This window comes from Typopeltis vanoorti, chromosome 10, assembly GCF_054136105.1.
Source record: "Typopeltis vanoorti isolate ZY-2024b chromosome 10, IOZ_Tvanoo_1.0, whole genome shotgun sequence".
Classification (NCBI taxonomy): Eukaryota; Metazoa; Arthropoda; class Arachnida; order Uropygi; family Thelyphonidae; genus Typopeltis; species Typopeltis vanoorti.
Window position 1 is genome coordinate 96,723,242 of NC_143558.1, and position 18,354 is coordinate 96,741,595.

The 18,354-nt window shown below is 38.6% G+C and overlaps 1 protein-coding gene across 1 annotated transcript in view; it reads right to left on the reverse strand.

Annotated features, from left to right (window-relative positions):
* LOC150102612 (regulator of G protein signaling 7-like) overlaps window positions 1–18,354 on the reverse strand; it is a 463,836-nt gene that overhangs the window by 284,991 nt on the left and 160,491 nt on the right. Inside the window, exon 4 of the mRNA XM_090398711.1 lies at window positions 17,541–17,647. Coding sequence (XP_090254837.1) covers window positions 17,541–17,647 — 107 coding nt within the window. The remainder of the gene's footprint in view (window positions 1–17,540; window positions 17,648–18,354) is intronic.

The following is an 18,354-nucleotide window of genomic DNA, read 5'->3' on the forward strand; positions in this document are numbered from 1 at the left end:
TAATGTTGACAAGGCAAACTAGAGAAGGAAAATTGCTTAGTTATCCTGCTATCTACAGATGACACCATAGTTGTATTAATTATTCGACTATTTGTAGTGAGTTTAACGATATTTTAGTATATATTGTTTCTGTGCAATTCCAACACCTTTTTGTGCTTACTTTTACGTTTACGCTGGAAATAGTGAATTAATATTATCAAAATTGCTTACATTTTTTAAAAAAGTGTTTGATATTATCAATAGTAAATGAATTATATTTAAATTTTACAAATTAACCCTTACAAAATGGATAAATGGTTAAAAAAATTTCCTCCAAAGAAACTCTCTCAATCAATTGGGGGTACGTGCTATTTATTTTTTCTGTCTTAGGGGAGTACGCGACCAAAAAAGTTTGGACACCACTGGGTTAGACTATAAATTATATATTTAGTTTAATCCTTTATCCAAGTGTAAGCAAACAAAGTTTGCACCTGAAGTATCTTCAGGTCTGGAGCAACTTGTGGTAGAGGTGGCATAAGTTCTCATCACTTGCCTTAGTATCTCCCATAATGCAAAGCACATCTCCTTGCAGACATGTATAATGCTATGCATTAAGGGTAGTGGCCCTTCCCTTAATGCATAGCATTATGCATGTCTGCAAGGAGATGTGCTTTGCATTATGGGAGATACTACGGCAAGTGATGAGAACTTAATACTTAATACCACCTTTACCACGAGTTGCCCCAGTCCTGAAGATACTTCAGGCACAAACTTTGTTTGCTTACACTTGGATAAAGGATTAAACCAAATATATAATTTATATTACATATATTATTATTATTATTATTATTATTATTCGTGACACCTCCAAGGAGTCTGAAGACTCATCCGGAGACATATATTAACGAGATTATAAGAATGGCAATGTAAAAATAACACACAAATTCAGTTAGAACCAAATTACCAACTAAATGAATCATCATTATTATATTAGCACCTCTATGGAGTATGAAGACTGATTGTGGGAGACCCACACTCTCCACATAATCTATCACACCTTTCCTTGAACCCAATAACAGACAAAGTACTGACAACTAACTCCAGCAACTCATTCCATTCATTCACAACTCTCCATGCAAAAAATCTAGTCCCATTAACAGACAAAGTGCTGACAACTAACTCTGGCAACCCATTCCATTCATTCACAACTCTCCATGCAAAAAATCTAGTCCTCACACCCTCCTACTAACCACACCTTTATTCAACTTCCAGGGATGACCTCTTGTTCTGGTTCCTCTAAGTGCAGAAACATTTCCCTTGTATCAATGCTATAAAACCCTTAAGCAACTTAAATGTTTCTATCATATCCCCTCTTTTTCTCCTATCAACCAACTTCTGCAATCAAAACACCCTCAGTCTATTCTCATAGGGAACATTCCACAGACCACTCACCATCTTGGTTGCTCTCCTTGGAATCTTCTCCATCACTTCCTCATCTCCAAGAAACCCAGGAAACCAGATCTGAGCACAGTAATACAGATGTGGATGTATCAAGACCTTTTAAAGGTGAATAACAACTGCCTTATATCTACTTGTTAATGTGTTCTTCAATAGCCAAGTAATCTTATGGGCTACCTCAGAAACATGTACACAAACTTCAACTCTCTGTCTACCATCACCCCTATTTCTCTAGTTTCATCTATTTCCCAGAGTACAGTTCCATTATTGTGGCACACAGCCTGTAATCTATTTATTCCAACATGCATAATTTACATTTCTCCACATCAAACTGAACCCATTATCTTTTGCTCATACTGACAGCCTATTTAAATCATCCTGCAAGCTCTCCACATTGACTTAATTAAACTATTTTTCTACCTAATTTTGTATCATCAGCAAACAACTGAATATTTCATTTCAGGTTATTTCCTACATCATTTATGTACAAATTAAACAGTACTAGTCCAAGCACTGAACCTTGTGACACACAACTAGTTACCTGTTTTTGCATTGATTCTGCCTCTCCATATACCACTTTTTGATATCTGTCCAGCAGCCCCCCCCTCTTATCCACATAACCATGCATCCATTCCCAATTGTTCTAATTTGGGAACAGATTTCCATGCTGTATTCTGTCAGATGCCTTTCAAAATTCAGCAGAATCATCATGTAGTTATTTCCGTTATCAAACTCAGCTACTGCTCTATTATAATAAGTTAATAGATTACTAAGGCATGACCCACCATTCACAAATCTATGCTGCCACTTACACAGTATCATATTTTTATCCACCCATTCCTGATTTCTCTTTTTGACCAATTTTTCCAGTACTTTTATTCCCACACCTGAGATACTATTGGTCTATAATGTGCTACTACAGTTTTAGAACCTGCCTTATGCAAGGCAATTATTTTACCTCTTTCCACTTCCTTGTAACTTTCCCAAAGCTGAGACTTAAATTAAAGAGCCTAGTCAGAGTTAATGCCAGTTCCCATGCACATTGTTGCAAGACCCGAGCTGATATCCCATCTAAACCCACAGATGTATTTACACTAAGCTGCAATATACTAAGAACCTCCAAATCATCCACCCCTGTTCCCACATTAGTGTCTGTCACATATGTTAAAGCAGTAACCTCGCTTGAATGATATACCTTTGCAAAGTGGTCACTCAGTAACTCAACTATTTTATCTGCTTCTGTCACTTTGTGACCATCAGCACTCATTAAGGTTACTCTTCCATAGTCATTCTTCCTCTTACTTGTCACCTTGGCCTGCTCAGCTAGATTCTTCTCATTATCTGATTTTGTCTTCCTTACCATGCTGGTCACCTTTCTCCTTATATACCCTCCACAGCAATTTTTTCTTCTTCAGCTCATGCTTAATAATATTACTCATCTGCCTAATTCCTACCTGATTAACCCTCCTTACCTTGGGTATACAATTTAATATAGCTTCCTCTAGATGCCTATTAACTATCTCTCATACACTACTAACATCCTTGCCTTGCAGTATTTCATGTGTGGCAGAGATTGAAACTTCCTCTTAAGCTTGTCATAATCACCTGCCTTGTGGTTCAACATAATACCCCTTCTTGAGAAAATATTCCTCCTGTTTTTCAATCTCCCAAGTCAATACTGCCTGGTCACTTTTGCCAATAATTGGCAATGTGGACACCTTGGTTATGGATAGTTCTGATCCTATGACCAGGCCTAATACTCTCACACACCTACTGCCTCAAGTAATTATCTCTCAATAGGTTTATAAATTTAATTTCCTTCCTGCCATGTGAGCTTTCTTTCTTCCAGTCTATATCTCCATAGTTAAGCCCCCACATAATAATCACTCAACCTGTACTCATTGTACTAATTTGCTAATGAATGTCTTCCAGATCATCTGCAGAACTCTGTGGCATGCAGCAACAACCCAACTGTATATTTTATCTTACTGGCCTTGATCTCACACCAGAGCTATTTTTTTTTGGCTGCAATTCATCTGCTATCATCAGCAGTACCCCTCCCCATCCTATCTTTTCTATTTTCCCTGAAAATACCAAACCCTTTACATTCTATCCCTGTAACTACATCATCTTCTATTAGCCAAGGCTCACTAATGCCTATAAATTTTATTGAGGTTGCACTAACTACCAAAAACTCCTCCCTCTTGTTCCTGAAACTTCTGACATCGGTATACAGAAACTGCAGCATCCCTTTTGTCCCTCACCCACCTTTACTTCCTGAATTAACTACCATATTTAATATTTTTGACTAGATTCTGCACTTTGTCATTCTCACACTCACTGGCATCATGTATGCATTCATACATACTTACCTGCTTCTACCCTAATTGCTTAAGTTTTCTTGAATTTGCAGTGTGGCGTGTTCAGTGAACAAAACTCTCCCTAGACACCTAGCACCAAACCATTTATATGTAATCCATCAGCATTATACAAATCCTTCTTTCTGTCAAACACAGACCACAGATCACAAATCCTACATCATTCTTTCTGCACAACCCATGTATTGCTTCATATGCTACCAATGCCTTCCTTCTCAGTTTGCCTCTGTTAAAGTGTGGCATGAGACTTACAATCTTCACTTTCTTGCTCTTCAGTTTGCCTCTTCTATTAACTCCTTTACCTCCTCCCCCACAGAATACTTCTTACTTCTCAAATCATTTGTACCAACCAAGATAATCAGTTCCTTCACCTTACTTTTTTGCATCTGAATGGTGTGATTGATATGATGATTTTTTGCACCAGGGAAACATGATTTTGTCACACTTTCATTAAGTACTCCCCTGATTACTGAGTCTCTGTTCATAATTTTCTCCTGTTTCACCATAATTTTTTCTTATTTGTTCACTTGGTCTTTATTATTACTTCGGACCACCTGCTTCTTTCTCTTCTCTGCCCTGCTAATCTCTTGGCACTTCTGCAGTTTTTTAATTTTGCGCTTTGTTCCACATAACATTCAAACATGCTATGTCTCTTAGGATAACATTCAAACATGCTATGTCTCTATTTATGCCCATTTCTTTCTCCTCTGTTTTCATGCCGCACGTTCAACATTTTTTATCCTACCATCGATACTGTTCACTCTACTAATATTTGCTGTATTTTTGTCACCTAAAAGGTACTCACTTTTGAAACATTTAATACACAGACTCTCTCTCTCTCTCTCTCTCTCTCTCTCTAGGTTCAATTTCCTTCCACATATCCTTTAATTTTCACGATGAATACATTTCACACACACTGCACTGCACAAGATCTCGCAAATTCAAATAACCCAACTTACCAAAAAAATACAAGGTTACTTATAAATTAAATAACTCAGTCAATCGCATACCAGTTTAAAGGAGGCCGATCTTGATTCTGCTTTTTGATCCCGGGTGATCTATCGATTTGATCTGAGTTGTTGTTGTTTTTCAGTGAGTTCAGACGTGTTTATCAGCGTTCCTTGTAGTAGTACAGCGTGAAGTTAAGTTTTGTTTTTAATTGATTTTAATGTTTAATTCAGAGTTATTTCAACACTGAAATTAAATAGTGATTATTTGATGCGCCACCAGCGTGCTCGAACATCAGAGCAGGTAAGACTTTTTCCTTTCAACTTCAAAAATATTTTCCAGGTTCTCTCCTGTTTCCCGCCCAGTACAACACTCGGTGGTTGAAGGGACAAGGCAGGTCCTTTCCCCCACTTCAAGTCTACATTATGGATTCACCATATGAAGATCTCTCCTTCAAGGAACTTCTCGCTATCTTTCGGCAAATAGGCAACATCTTGCACACAAAATGGCCAGGAAAGGTAGAAATTCACCAGATTATGGAGGTCGAGAATGAAGACCCTCGAACCTCCGAACTTTCTGCTCGCCCTACACATGACAGCGTCAATTCCACCGCTACAGCTGACACAGACGATAACGATTACCAAGAAGTCAGCTGAAAGAAGAGGAAGAAAGAGTCTCTTGCTGCAGAACAAGAAATTGTCGCTCAAATGGACACATCAGCACAATCTAGTGCAAGCACTGAGACAACTATACCAATACAGCCCAAAGAGAGGATCCCACCAGTAGTACTGCGATCTAAAGAAAAGTGGTCGTTGCTTGCAGAGACGATGAAGAAAAGCAACATCAAGTTCTCGTCAGCCAAAAACACAGATGACGGAGTACGTATACAGCCTGAAGGAACAACGGACTACCGCCAGTTAACCAGACTTATGGACGATCATAAATTTCCATACCATACTTACCAACTTAAGAGTGAAAAGAACCTCAAGGTAGTGATCAGAGGTTTGGTAGAAGACATAACAACAGACGAAATAGCTACTGACCTCAGATTACAAGGCTTGGAGCCAGTCAAGATTTCGCGAATGTATCGCGCAGACAAGCGTCCCATGCCTCTGGTCTTAGTAGAGATCAGTAAAGACCAGAGGGAAATTTACGATCTTAAAATAGTCTGCAACTTGGTCATCAAGACCGAACCACTACAAAGAAAGGCATCGGCTGGTCAATGCCATCGCTGCCAAAAATTTGGGCATGCGCAAATGCTATGCAGAGCAGACTACAAATGTGTGAAGTGCGGTGGCAACCATCCCTCGCACACTTGCGTCAAGCCAAAGACCACACCTGCTAAATGTGCGAACTGCAGTGGCCCACACCCTGCAAACTACAGGGGTTGCACTCTCCACCCATCCAACCTTCAAAAGCCTAGACAGGAATTAACTCAGCCCACTCAGACAAATATTATGAGATCCGTGCCTGAATTCCAAGGGCGGAAAGTTACACCAGACAAATCCTATGCTTCTGTGGTTTCCTCGAGTAACACTAAGGTACTCCCTACAACTAGCAGTCCAAATTCTTCAGCAATACTCGCTGCCTCACTTGGGGAGATGCTAATGGCCTTCAGCAAAACAAATCCAAGCCAGGCCGACACCAACAAATTCCTTCGGAATACTCAAGTCATCTTCTCCATGATTAATGACTAATCCGGCTTTAACATCAAATTCTATGCAGATAATATTCTGGAACGCAAACGGTCTCAACAGCAAAATTTTGGAATTACAGGAGCTTACAGATCATTTACAAATTGATATTCTCCTCATTAACGAAACACACCTACGTCCCTGCGATAATCCCAAACTCAGAAACTACTCGTTACTTAGAAATGACAGACTTAATGCCAGAGGTGGAGGCACTGCCATCTTTGTCAGAAGAAACATTCGCTATAATGAGACTAAGAAGATTACTACATCCAACCTCGAGGAGACGGGCATAGAAATTCTTACCAACAATGCAGGCAGCTTAAAGATTTTTTCTGTATACAACCCCCCTGGCAAACCTCTACTCCCCTCTGATCTCTCTCAGCTACTAGATACAAATGAAGCAGTAATTGTAGCTGGAGACCTCAATTCCAAGCATCCTTTATGGAACAGCAAAAGCTTTAATAACAACGGAATGATCCTCTATAACTTTTCCTTGAAGAGAAATATCGTTATTGCAGGCCCGATTGAGCCAACACACTACGGAGCGATCGGCAGACCTGATGTTTTAGATATTGCTATTTTTAACAATATTTCTCATCATTTCCGACTTCAAGTGATTGACGAGCTAAGCTCAGATCACAATCCAGTACTCTTAAGTTTAGGGGAGGAGCCTGAGCTCATTCCCAGCCATTCCCACACAAACTTTGCAAAATTCAAGACTAAAATGAACACTATCATAGACTCAGTACCGACTATTTCCACCCGTGAAGAAATTGACGCGGCAGTCAACAATCTTGAATCTAAAATACAGGCTGGCTTATCCGCAGCCTGCTCTACTTCTACCCCAGCTCAAGTCAACCTACTTCCTGCAGAAATCCTTGCTCTGATAAGGAACAAAAACAGGCTCAGACGCCGCTATCACAACACGCTATCTCCGCAAGACCGTCGAGAACTAAACAGAGCGTCCAACCTAGTCCGTTACGCTTTAAAAGATCACAGAAACCAGCAATGGGAAAGAAAACTCTGTTCTCTCAAAACTGAAGATAATTCTCTGTGGAAGTTGACTAAAGCTCTCCGTACAGATCGCTCTAACATCCAGCCCATTCACGGAGAAAGAGGCCTTGTTTACAGAGATAACGAAAAAGCGGAAGCGCTCGTTCAAGCCCTGCAACTTCAGTGCCGTCCTAATTATGCACAAGCGGATCTAGTCTTCATAGAAAAGATACATCGTAGGGTACGTTCTGTACTTCGGCGATCTTGTAGCTGTGAAAATATCTGCCCCACCTCACCTAAAGAGGTCTATTCAATTATTAGGAAGCTTAAAAACAAAAAAGCCCCTGGCCCGGACGAAATTACCAACAAAACAATTAAAGCCCTCCCACACAAAGCTGTCATGCATTTAGTAGCGATTATCAATGCAATTCTGAGAATTCATTATTTCCCCTCAAGATGGAAACAAGCCGATATTTTCCTTATTCTCAAGCCTGGTAAAGCGCCTCAGATGCCACAGAGCTATAGACCCATCAGTCTTCTATCATGCCTAGGAAAAATAGCAGAAAGAGTCATTCTCAACCGACTTAATGAGGAGGTGAATAAAAATCACATAATTCCGAAAGAACAATTTGGCTTCCGTACTGGACATAGCACTACACAGCAAATTCACAGACTGACTGAGTTCATCACTACAGGCTTTAACTGGAAACAGCACACAGGAGCTATCTTTCTTGATGTTGCAAAAGCTTTCGATACTGTATGGCACAAAGGTCTCATCTACAAATTAATTGCAGCCAACATCCCTCTTTATCTTACCAAAATTATTAACTCCTTTCTACAGGACCGTAAAATTCAGGTTAAGTTGCGTGGAATTAGATCCTCACTGAAAAAAATCACTGCTGGTGTCCCTCAAGGTTCGCTGCTCTCACCGCTTCTTTTTAACATCTTTGTTTCTGATGTTCCTAGCACATCACTAACCACTATAGCTAGTTATGCGGATGACATGGCTATTCTCAGCAGATCTCTCAGGCCTAATATAGCTACTCAGCGATTACAAACTGCAGCAACAAATTTAGAAGACTGGTTCAAAAAATGGAGAATATCTGTAAATGCCGATAAAAGCACTGCCATTCTTTTCACAAGAAGACAAGCATCTCATGTTGGAGAAGTTAAACTTTTTAACACAGCCATCCCATGGAGATCTAGCACCAAATATCTAGGCATTCAACTTGATAACCGTTTAAACTTTAACTCCCACATAGTTTATGCATGCAAAAAAGCAAACTCTGCAATAGTACAACTCTATTCTCTGCTCAATAGAAGAAGCCAAGTCAGTACTGATAACAAACTACGGATCTACAAAACAATTATCAGACCATCGTTAACTTACGGATCGCCGGCCTGGAGTCACACTTCCGCCACTAACATCAAAAAGCTACAAGTTATACAAAACAAGTGCCTCCGTATGATCTTCAACGCTCCGTGGTTTGTAAGAAATACTCTCTTACATCGAGATGCCGATATTCCAGATATTTCCACTTTCCTCCATAACAGTGCTGCTGCTTATTTTGCCAAAGCAGCTGTTCATCCAAATCAACTCATTCAAGAGTCATCTAATTATGACGAACACGATAGGTGGAAACATAAGCGCCCGAAAGCTGCTTTGCTTATCGATTCTGGTACCTCCGTACAACCCTAAATAGGGTGAGCCAGGTGCTCGCTAACACTTAATACAAGACTATTCCATACCGATTAAGGGATAGAAGTCCAAGGGACTGTAATCCATCAAGCCATATCAGGTTATCAGGTTATCAGGTTTACCAGTTTAAAACCAAAACTACAATAAATTAACCTAATATTATCAACTAAAATTTGAAAAAGTTACTTATCCTTCAAGAGTGCTAATAACCACTCTGATAACCACTACATTATATATAGGTGATCAAATCTTAATTACTAATACAGAAGATGTAACACAGTTAACTCTATACATCCTTAACAAGATTGCTATTAAATATGATAGCAATCTTTTCAAAAAATATCTTATGTGGGGGAAAAAATGTCATTTAAAGGAAGGGAACCAATAAGAAGCAAAATTGTTCTGAATGACAAACTAATTCGACTAGTTAATAATTTTATTTAAGCTGGTTGCAATATAAGCTACACTGAAGAAACAAAACATAAAATTAATAAATTCACTAACATTATACATGTGATTAATATCTGTAAAGCAAATTTAGTACAAAAATACAAGATTCAGAATATTCAATGTTTTAGTTAAACCTGTTATGTTATATTATGTAGAAGTGAAATGCAGACAATTTAAAAACAGACCAACAAAGAATAACAGAAGCAGAAATGAATATATATATATATATATATATATATATATAAAAGAAACACAGAAATTTAACAAAAATTACAACAAGATCAACATTCCAAACAGATAATTATAGAAATAGATTTAACATATGAACAGAATGTCACTGAAAAAAACTACCAAGAAGAGGATTAACTAAAGTATGAACCAAAAGGAAAAAAGAAAGGATGATGTGAAGTCAGAACAGGCCAGTAGGCCCAGCACTATGAAATGAAGAAGATTATTGGAAAGATAACATTAATGAAAGTTGTGGTAGGGAGGTAAAAGAAGCAAACATAACAGTTGGGTTACTGAGTGATCACTTTGCAATGGTGTAACAACCTGGTGGAAATGCTGCAGTGCCTTATGTGATGATTGTGATGATATGGAAATAGGAGTAGTTGAACTGGAGACAGTTACCATGGGAGGGGATGGGATACTGGAGTACATATTAAATATGCAAAGGAATTGGCACATTCTTGTATGTGCCAATCAAGTTAAATAGCTGACTAACTGTTTACTTAAATCTCAGTCCTACTAGGGTCCCGTGGGCATTGAAAAAAGGGCAAAATAGTTAAGTTGCATAAAGTAGACTCCAAAACAGAGGTTGCAAATTACAGATCAATCAGTAGTTCAGGAGTAGTCATAATGATATTGGAGAAGTGGCCTAAAGGAAAATTCAGGAATGGGTGGATAAGAATATGGCACACTATGAGTGCAGCATAGCTTTGTGAAGGGTAGGCTATAACTTAGTAATTTACTGATTAATTTTAATGGAGTGACAGTTGAGTGATGGTAGGATACCATATGGAACTCTGTTACATGAATTGGAGCAAATGATATGGATATAAGGGTGATATTAATAGATATCAAAGAGCAGCATGAATGAGAATTCAGAAAGTAGTTGACTAGTGGTGTACTGCAGTAGTCTGTGCTTGGATTGACATTATTTCATTTATACATTCATGACATAAGAAATGAAGTGAATAGGAATATTTGGTTATCTGCTGATGCAAAAGTGAGTAGCATAATAGTTCAAAAAGATGAAGAGAGCCTGAATGATTTAAATAGGCTGACAGCATGGGTTAAAGAATATCAGTGTAAGAAAGGTGCAAAATTATGCCTTTTAGGAAAATTACAAGCTACGTATTCATCAATTTCCTGGAGTACATTGATGGAACTGTACTCCAGGAAATTGATGAAGTTGGAGACATGGGGATGTTGGTGGTTAGGGAACTGAAGTTCAGAGGACATATTACAAAAGTATCCAAAAGGATTACCTAACTATTGAAAAGTAGAGATAAAGTATAAATCCTCTTTATAAGGCTTGATACAGCCAAGTCTGGATTACTGTACATAAAGCTGGTTAGCTTTGGTTTCTTGATGGATGAGGAAGTAGTGGCAAAGTTCCACAGGCAAATGACTCAGATGGCGAGTGGTCTGTGGAATGCTCACTGGAAGGATAGATTGAGGGTCAGTGATTTGTAAAAGGATTTTAAAGGATTGATGGACAGGAAATTTTTCAGTACTTGACTAAAGAGAAGAACAAGAACTTCCCAGGAAACTGAATAATATGAGTGTGGTTAAAAAGAGCATCATGACTAGACTTTTTGTTTGGAGAGTGGTGAATGAGTAAAGTGAGTTGTCTGTTGTGAGTGCTTTGTTAGTGAATGTATGAAAGGAGAGATATTTTTTAATTTATTTATATATTTGCATTACCCCAAAACCCTATTTTAGAGATCAAACATGGAAATTATTCAAGCCATTTCAGGACTAAAAACAGGGAAATGGTCTCACACTGGGTGATGAAAATTATCTCTTTATTTATTTATTTATTTATTGCATAACCTAGAAACTCTAATATAGAGAAAATGCTTAAAAAAGTTCTTCTGAACATGGAACTTTTTCAAGCCATTTCAGGGCTCAAAAAAGCAGATGTGGTCTAACATGAGGTGATAAAATGTATTGTCCACCAAAAGACAGTCCAGGCCAACCAGGTAGATGCCCATGTAAAAAAAAAAAAATAAAAATTATCCAAGCATCACTATTACAGAAGGTCTATACTTACCATTATTCAGACAATATCTGTCATAGTATTCCATGAACTCACCAACAGAGCACTCACAAATGACTGTAATATGCTCTTGATAACCATACTGTTCTACAACTTCCAGAGTTGATCTCTTGTTCTCTCATTTCTTGTCCTGTATTGAAAATTTTCTTCTGCATGAATTTTATAAAACTCCTTTAGCAATCCATGTTTCTATCGCATCATCTTTTTCGCTCATCAACTAAACTTTGTAACCCCATGCTTTCAATCTATTCTCACAAGGAGCATTCTAGACCTTTCATCATCTTGGTCATTTGCTTCTGAATCCTCTCCAACATTTCCTTGTCTCTAAGGAATGCAGACAACCAAATCTGTGCATGGTAGTCAATATGTGGAGGTAAAATTGGTAACATCTATTATCTCTATTTTTCAATATGTTCTTAAATATTCAAGTCATCCCTTGAGCTATTTTGTCCACATTTACATTATGCCCTCTGAAGTTCAACACCCTGCCCACTATCACCCAAAATCCCTAGTCTTATCAGTTTTCCAAAGCCCAGTTCTGTCAGTGTAATATTCAACTTGTAGTCTTTTCAGCCCAAAGTGCATAAATTTATACTGTCCTACATTAAACTAGCAGCCATTATTCTCTACATAGATGGTTTATTTAACTCATCATGCAGAATCTTTACATTGCCTTTATGAAACTATTGCCCTCCTAAGGTTTGTATCATCAGCAAACACCTGAATATCCCTCCTCAGATCATTACCTACATCAGTACACAAATTACATAGCACCATTTCAATACAGAATCCAAGAAACCACAAATGTTCATAATTTTCTCCTAAATTCTCTGCTACCCGCTAATCTTTAGTTGCCTTTAAGCAACTTTTTGAATATACATCTTAAACATCACTCCCGAGATACTGACAGAGCTATAAAGTGCTACTAATGTGCAAATGGCATCATTTTAGACTGCGATTTAAACATATGTTTGGTCAGAGGCAGTGCCACGTCAAATTTTGGTTAATTCTAACTATTGGCAGTTGGCAATCATAATACAAACCAAGAGTTCACTTTTTCTTGAAACCACCTATGTGGTGAGCTGAAGTAGGAAATTAAAGATAGTGTCAGAATAAAGCTACAATTATACTGAAGACAAATAACTGCAGTCCTGTTCAGGAACATTCGTAGAATGGACTGGTATTGCATTTAGTTAGTAAGCTGGGGGGTTTACAATGGTAATCAAAGAATTATATCTCAGATTATATCACTTACTTTATAAAGATGACAATGCCTAAATAAGATTTTAAAATATTATATTAAAATAAAGAATGAATCTCCAGATCATCTGAGAGATAACATCTGGCATGTCTCTCAGGACTGCAACAGTTACATGTATCAGATCTGATTGTAGTATTGGAGAATATTTATGTATATTATTTCTGGGAAAACTCCCATGTTACTCCTCATTATAAACTATTATAATTACAGCTATTTTGCTTGCTTCAGTTTAGGAGTACCCCTGTTTAAATGTCATTGGCTATTTACTCATGGATTCTTAGGGCATTATGAGTGTAGATGTACTAAAAAGTATATGTAGCCTAAGGAATAGAAAATTGCACATACCTTTTTCTGGGTGTTGTGGCTTTTCCTCAGTCTGCGATGTCGAAAACTGCAGAGTGTGAGTGGCGGGGGGGGGGGGGGGGTAGGCAGTTTGGTAGAATAAGTTAGAAAAACCCGGTTTTTTTTCGTAATATATAGAAACATATACTTTTATATAGGGTGGGGAAAAAGTGAAAGGGTTAATTTTTTCCCCTTTCCCCTTCCCCCCTCCCTATTTTAAAAAAATTAACCCTTTCACTTTTTCCCCACCCTATATAAAAGTATATGTTTCTATATATTACGAAAAAACCCGGGTTTTTCTAACTTATTCTACCAAACTGCCTACCCCCCCCCCCCGCCACACACACTCTGCAGTTTTCGACATCGCAGACTGAGGAAAAGCCACAACACCCAGAAAAAGGTATGTGCAATTTTCTATTCCTTAGGCTACAGTGTGTCCCAGGGAGGATGATAGCAGGGATGGCCTCTTGTGGGAATGGATACTTGGGAGAAGGGAGACAATGTCAGGTAAGACTGAGCCCAGTGGAGTCTAGAAGGGATAATGCTGGGTATAAAAACAATGGCATTTATATGCTGTATACTAATGCCAGGAGTATCCGGAATAAGGGAGAAGAATTGGTGGCGCAGATAGCATCAGCCTGGCCAAAAATTATTGCGATCACTGAGACGTGGTTGACAGAAGGGGATATAACAACAGGAATAGAAGTCGCTGGGTATAGCATTTTTCGCCAGGATAGGAGGGGAAAGCGTGGTGGTGGGGTGCTGCTTATGATAAGTAATGACCTATGTCCTCTAAGAGTGGAGAATTTGGAAGGTAGTGAGACAAATGATTTTGAGAGCGTATGGTGTGAGGTAGAGGTAGGCAGGACAGGATATTTAGTGGGGTGTTGCTACAGACCCAGGAGCACAGAGGATGGGGACCAGGAGATGTTTAGACAGCTAAGTTTGGCAAGTGCAAGAAGAATGATTGTTATGGGAGATTTTAACTTCAGTAGTATAAATTGGAGAGAGGAAAATGCATGTAACAATAGGGGAATGGAATTTCTAGAATTCTTGAGGGACAAATGTCTTAGGCAACATGTAACAGAGGGAATAAGAGGTTCAAAAATTTTGGATTTGGTTATAGCATCAGAAGAGTTGATAATAACTGAGTTGACGTCTCTCCCACCAGTTGGAGAGAGTGACCATATGGTTTTGACTTGGAAAATGAATAGACATGAAGGAGTATCAAAGAGACGGGAACTTATGTGGAATTATAAGGCAGGTGATTATAATAGTCTTAGACGTCAACTTCGGGAAGTTTCATGGAGGGAGGAATTGGAAGGCAGGGATATCACCAGTGCGTGGGAAATTGTGAAAGAATATTTGTTATCAGCAATGGTAAGTTGTATACCACGAGTGAAGAAGAGGGTGCAATTTGGAGTAAAGTGGATGACAAACAATATTAAACAGGAATTGCATGCGAAAAAGAGGCTATGGAAGAGATATAAGGAGACAGGTGAAGAGATGCATGAGGAATATAAGACACAGGCCAGAAGAGTGACTCGTGTGGTAAGGAAAGCGAAACTGGAATATGAGAGGAGATTGGCCCTAAGATCCAAAGAAAATCCTAGGGAATTTTTTAGCTATGTGGCCAGTAGGAGGAGAAATGACTGTGGAAGAATGATATTGTGGGATAAAAATGGGAATAGAGTGACTGATGCACAGGACATAGTGGAATTGTTCAATGAACACTTTATTGGAGTATTTCATCCTAGAGGAGTCAGTTTTAATGCTAGAGGGATAGGATTGGTACGAGGTCTGGAGGTACAGGAGGAGAGTGTGTTTCAGATACTGAGTACTCTGGATGTCAGTAAAGCTGTGGGACTGGATGGTATTTCGCCACGAGTTTTGAGAGAATGTGCTAGGGAATTGACAGTACCTTTAACGTGGCTTTTCAATGAAAGTCTGGCTTTGGCAAAGGTGCCCAGGGAATGGAAGGAAGGTAAGATAGTGCCATTGCATAAGGGTGGTAACAGACTGGAAGTGTCTAATTATAGGCCAGTCTGTGTGTCATCAGTAGTTGTTAACATCTTGGAGAAAGTAGTGAGGGACCGTGTACAGCATTGGGCAGATGAGGGTAATGTTATCTGTGAGAATCAACATCGATTTGTGAAAGGACGCTCTTGTTTTAGCAATATGCTAGCCTTTTATAATAAAGTTTCAAGAACATTAGATGAGGGAAAGGCATATACTGCAATTTTCTTAGACTTGGCGAAGGCATTTGACAGGGTGCCACATGATAAGCTGATATTTAAGTTGCAGCACATGGGTCTGGATGTCAGATTGGTCAACTGGATTCAGGATTGGCTGTCTGATAGGTATCAGAGAGTTGTGTATGGTGGAGCAGTTTCCAGGAGGCAGAGGGTTACAAGTGGGGTCCCACAGGGCTCAGTACTAGGACCTATATTGTTTAACCTTTATATCAATGACATAGTCAGTGGATTGCAGGGGGATATTCAGTTGTTTGCAGATGATGCGAAGCTTGGAAGGATTATTAGTAATAGTGCAGATGTGGTAGCCCTGCAAGAGGATTTAAATAAGCTAGATAGATGGGCAAATGAATGGGGGTCTCAGTTTAATGCAGCAAAATGTAAGGTCTTGAGGTTTGGGAAACATCGATGGGATGCTGCATACTCTATGGGAGGAGTTATACTGGAGGAAGTAGGGGAGACAAGAGATCTGGGGTTGATGATTGATAGAAACCTGAAGTTTAGGGGACATATTGCAAAGGTGGTGAAGGTAACACAGAGGATTGCTGCTATTATTAGAAGGACACTGACCTGCAGAGATAAGAGGGTTATCATTCCGTTGTATAAGTCTCTGATCAGACCACACTTGGACTATTGTTCTCAGATTTGGTCCCCAGGATTTGAAGGGGATAAATTAACTGTGGAAAGGATACAAAGACGGATGACAAAGATGGTTTCAGGACTGTACAAGGATAGTTATGAGGATCGGCTGAGAGAATGTGGACTGCAGAGTTTGGTGGATAGAAGAAGGAGAGGTGATATGATTGAGACTTTTAAACTGTTGAGAGGTGGTTACAGGGTTGACACTGGGGAGTTCTTTCGCTTGGTTGATCAGCAGGAAGGAGTGATGACAAGAGGCCATCCCTGGAAGTTACGAAAGGAAACTGTGAGCAAGAGGGTAAGGAGTGGTTTCTTTGTGTGGAGGGTGGTTGAGCCGTGGAATGCATTGCCTGATGGAGTGGTGGGAGCGAGAACGGTCAGTGGGTTTAAGGAGTGGTATGATAAACTTTGTGTTTCTCAGGGGGGGGACCTCCCCTCGATGAGTCTTGACAGACTTTATGTCTTAGAAAGGACCTCCCTCGATGAGTCTTTTGACTCCTTGGAGGCCTGAATAATAATAATAATAATAATAATAATAATATACTTTTTAGTACATCTACACTCATAATGCCCTAAGAATCCATGAGTAAATAGCCAATGACATTTAAACAGGGGTACTCCTAAACTGAAGCAAGCAAAATAGCTGTAATTATAATTGGAGAATATTATTATTATTGTTGTTGCTACTGAAAATGTATGGGGTTAAGGATCATTAGAGGAGGCTCATATCTAACTACTATAATAGCAATCATATCACATTTTAAATACACTGACTGACTGTACACTTGCAAAAAAAAAAAAAAATCAATCATACTCCTCAATCCCTTTCTCATCACCCCTAGCACAGTTTCTAGGGATGATCCTTATTCTTATTTCTCCCTTCCTCCTTATTTCATACGGAAGATACAGCAGAATTCCTTCAGTAGACTCCTCCACCTTTCTCAGCTTTTTCTAATAACTGAAATCTCACGTTCTGGATATTGCCTTCAATACTCACCTCTAAACTCTCTTTCTCTCTCTCTCCAACATTTCTTTAATTAACCTGGAATATACTTAATGAAAGTCTGATGATGATGATAATAAATGTTAAGATGTTTTATGTAATATTTTTGGTATCACCTGGCTAAAATACTGATGTTCTATATTTTTAAAATATTACTTGCCTGAAACCTGTAGAATGTGCCATCAGCCTTAACAGTAAGCACATGATCATCAATGGGAAAAAAGTACCCATGAGCTGCCATCAAATGAGCTAAGTGAAGAGCTTCAACTGAAAAACAAAGATCAAAAGTGCGAAAAAAAAAAAAAGGTAAGATAAACTGACTTGTGTTTATTTCTATTTAAAAGAATGACAATTTGTTATTATTCCTTAAAAAAATGACAATTTGATAGCGATCTTCAATGCTGAAGTTCTGAATATCTTTATAACTACAACTTTTTTATTTGTACAAAGATTTAAATTTAAGCACAAATTTTCAGACTTGATAAAAAATTTATGAATTAATTACACTTTGCTGAACTTAGATGATAGTAAATAAATAATAATAAAGTAATAATCATTCAATGATCACTGTGGTAACATGGAAATATCAAAATAGCAAAATGGAAACCACTAAGGGGGGGGGGGGGGAGATCAGAATTAAGCTGTTGATAGGAGCATCAGTACAAAAAGGTAATTTTTATTGTTTAATGAGTAGGGATATTGCATTAATTTATGCTAGATGTACTTTTCAAGAGAGTTGTGAGCGAGCTGTGCAGCTGTTTTGTGGATTTTTTTTTTTTTTTTCATGTATCTTGTTCATCATAGTAGTCCTTGTAGCTGTCATGACAGCTACAAAGCCCACTATGATGCCTGGAGCGACAGGAGAGAGAGAGAGAGGGAGAGAGGTGATTAAAAGCAAGAAAAAAACATGCAAAAGGTGTTCAGATTTAATGAAATGGTGTGACTGAGGAAAATGTAGCAACAGATGGATAGCT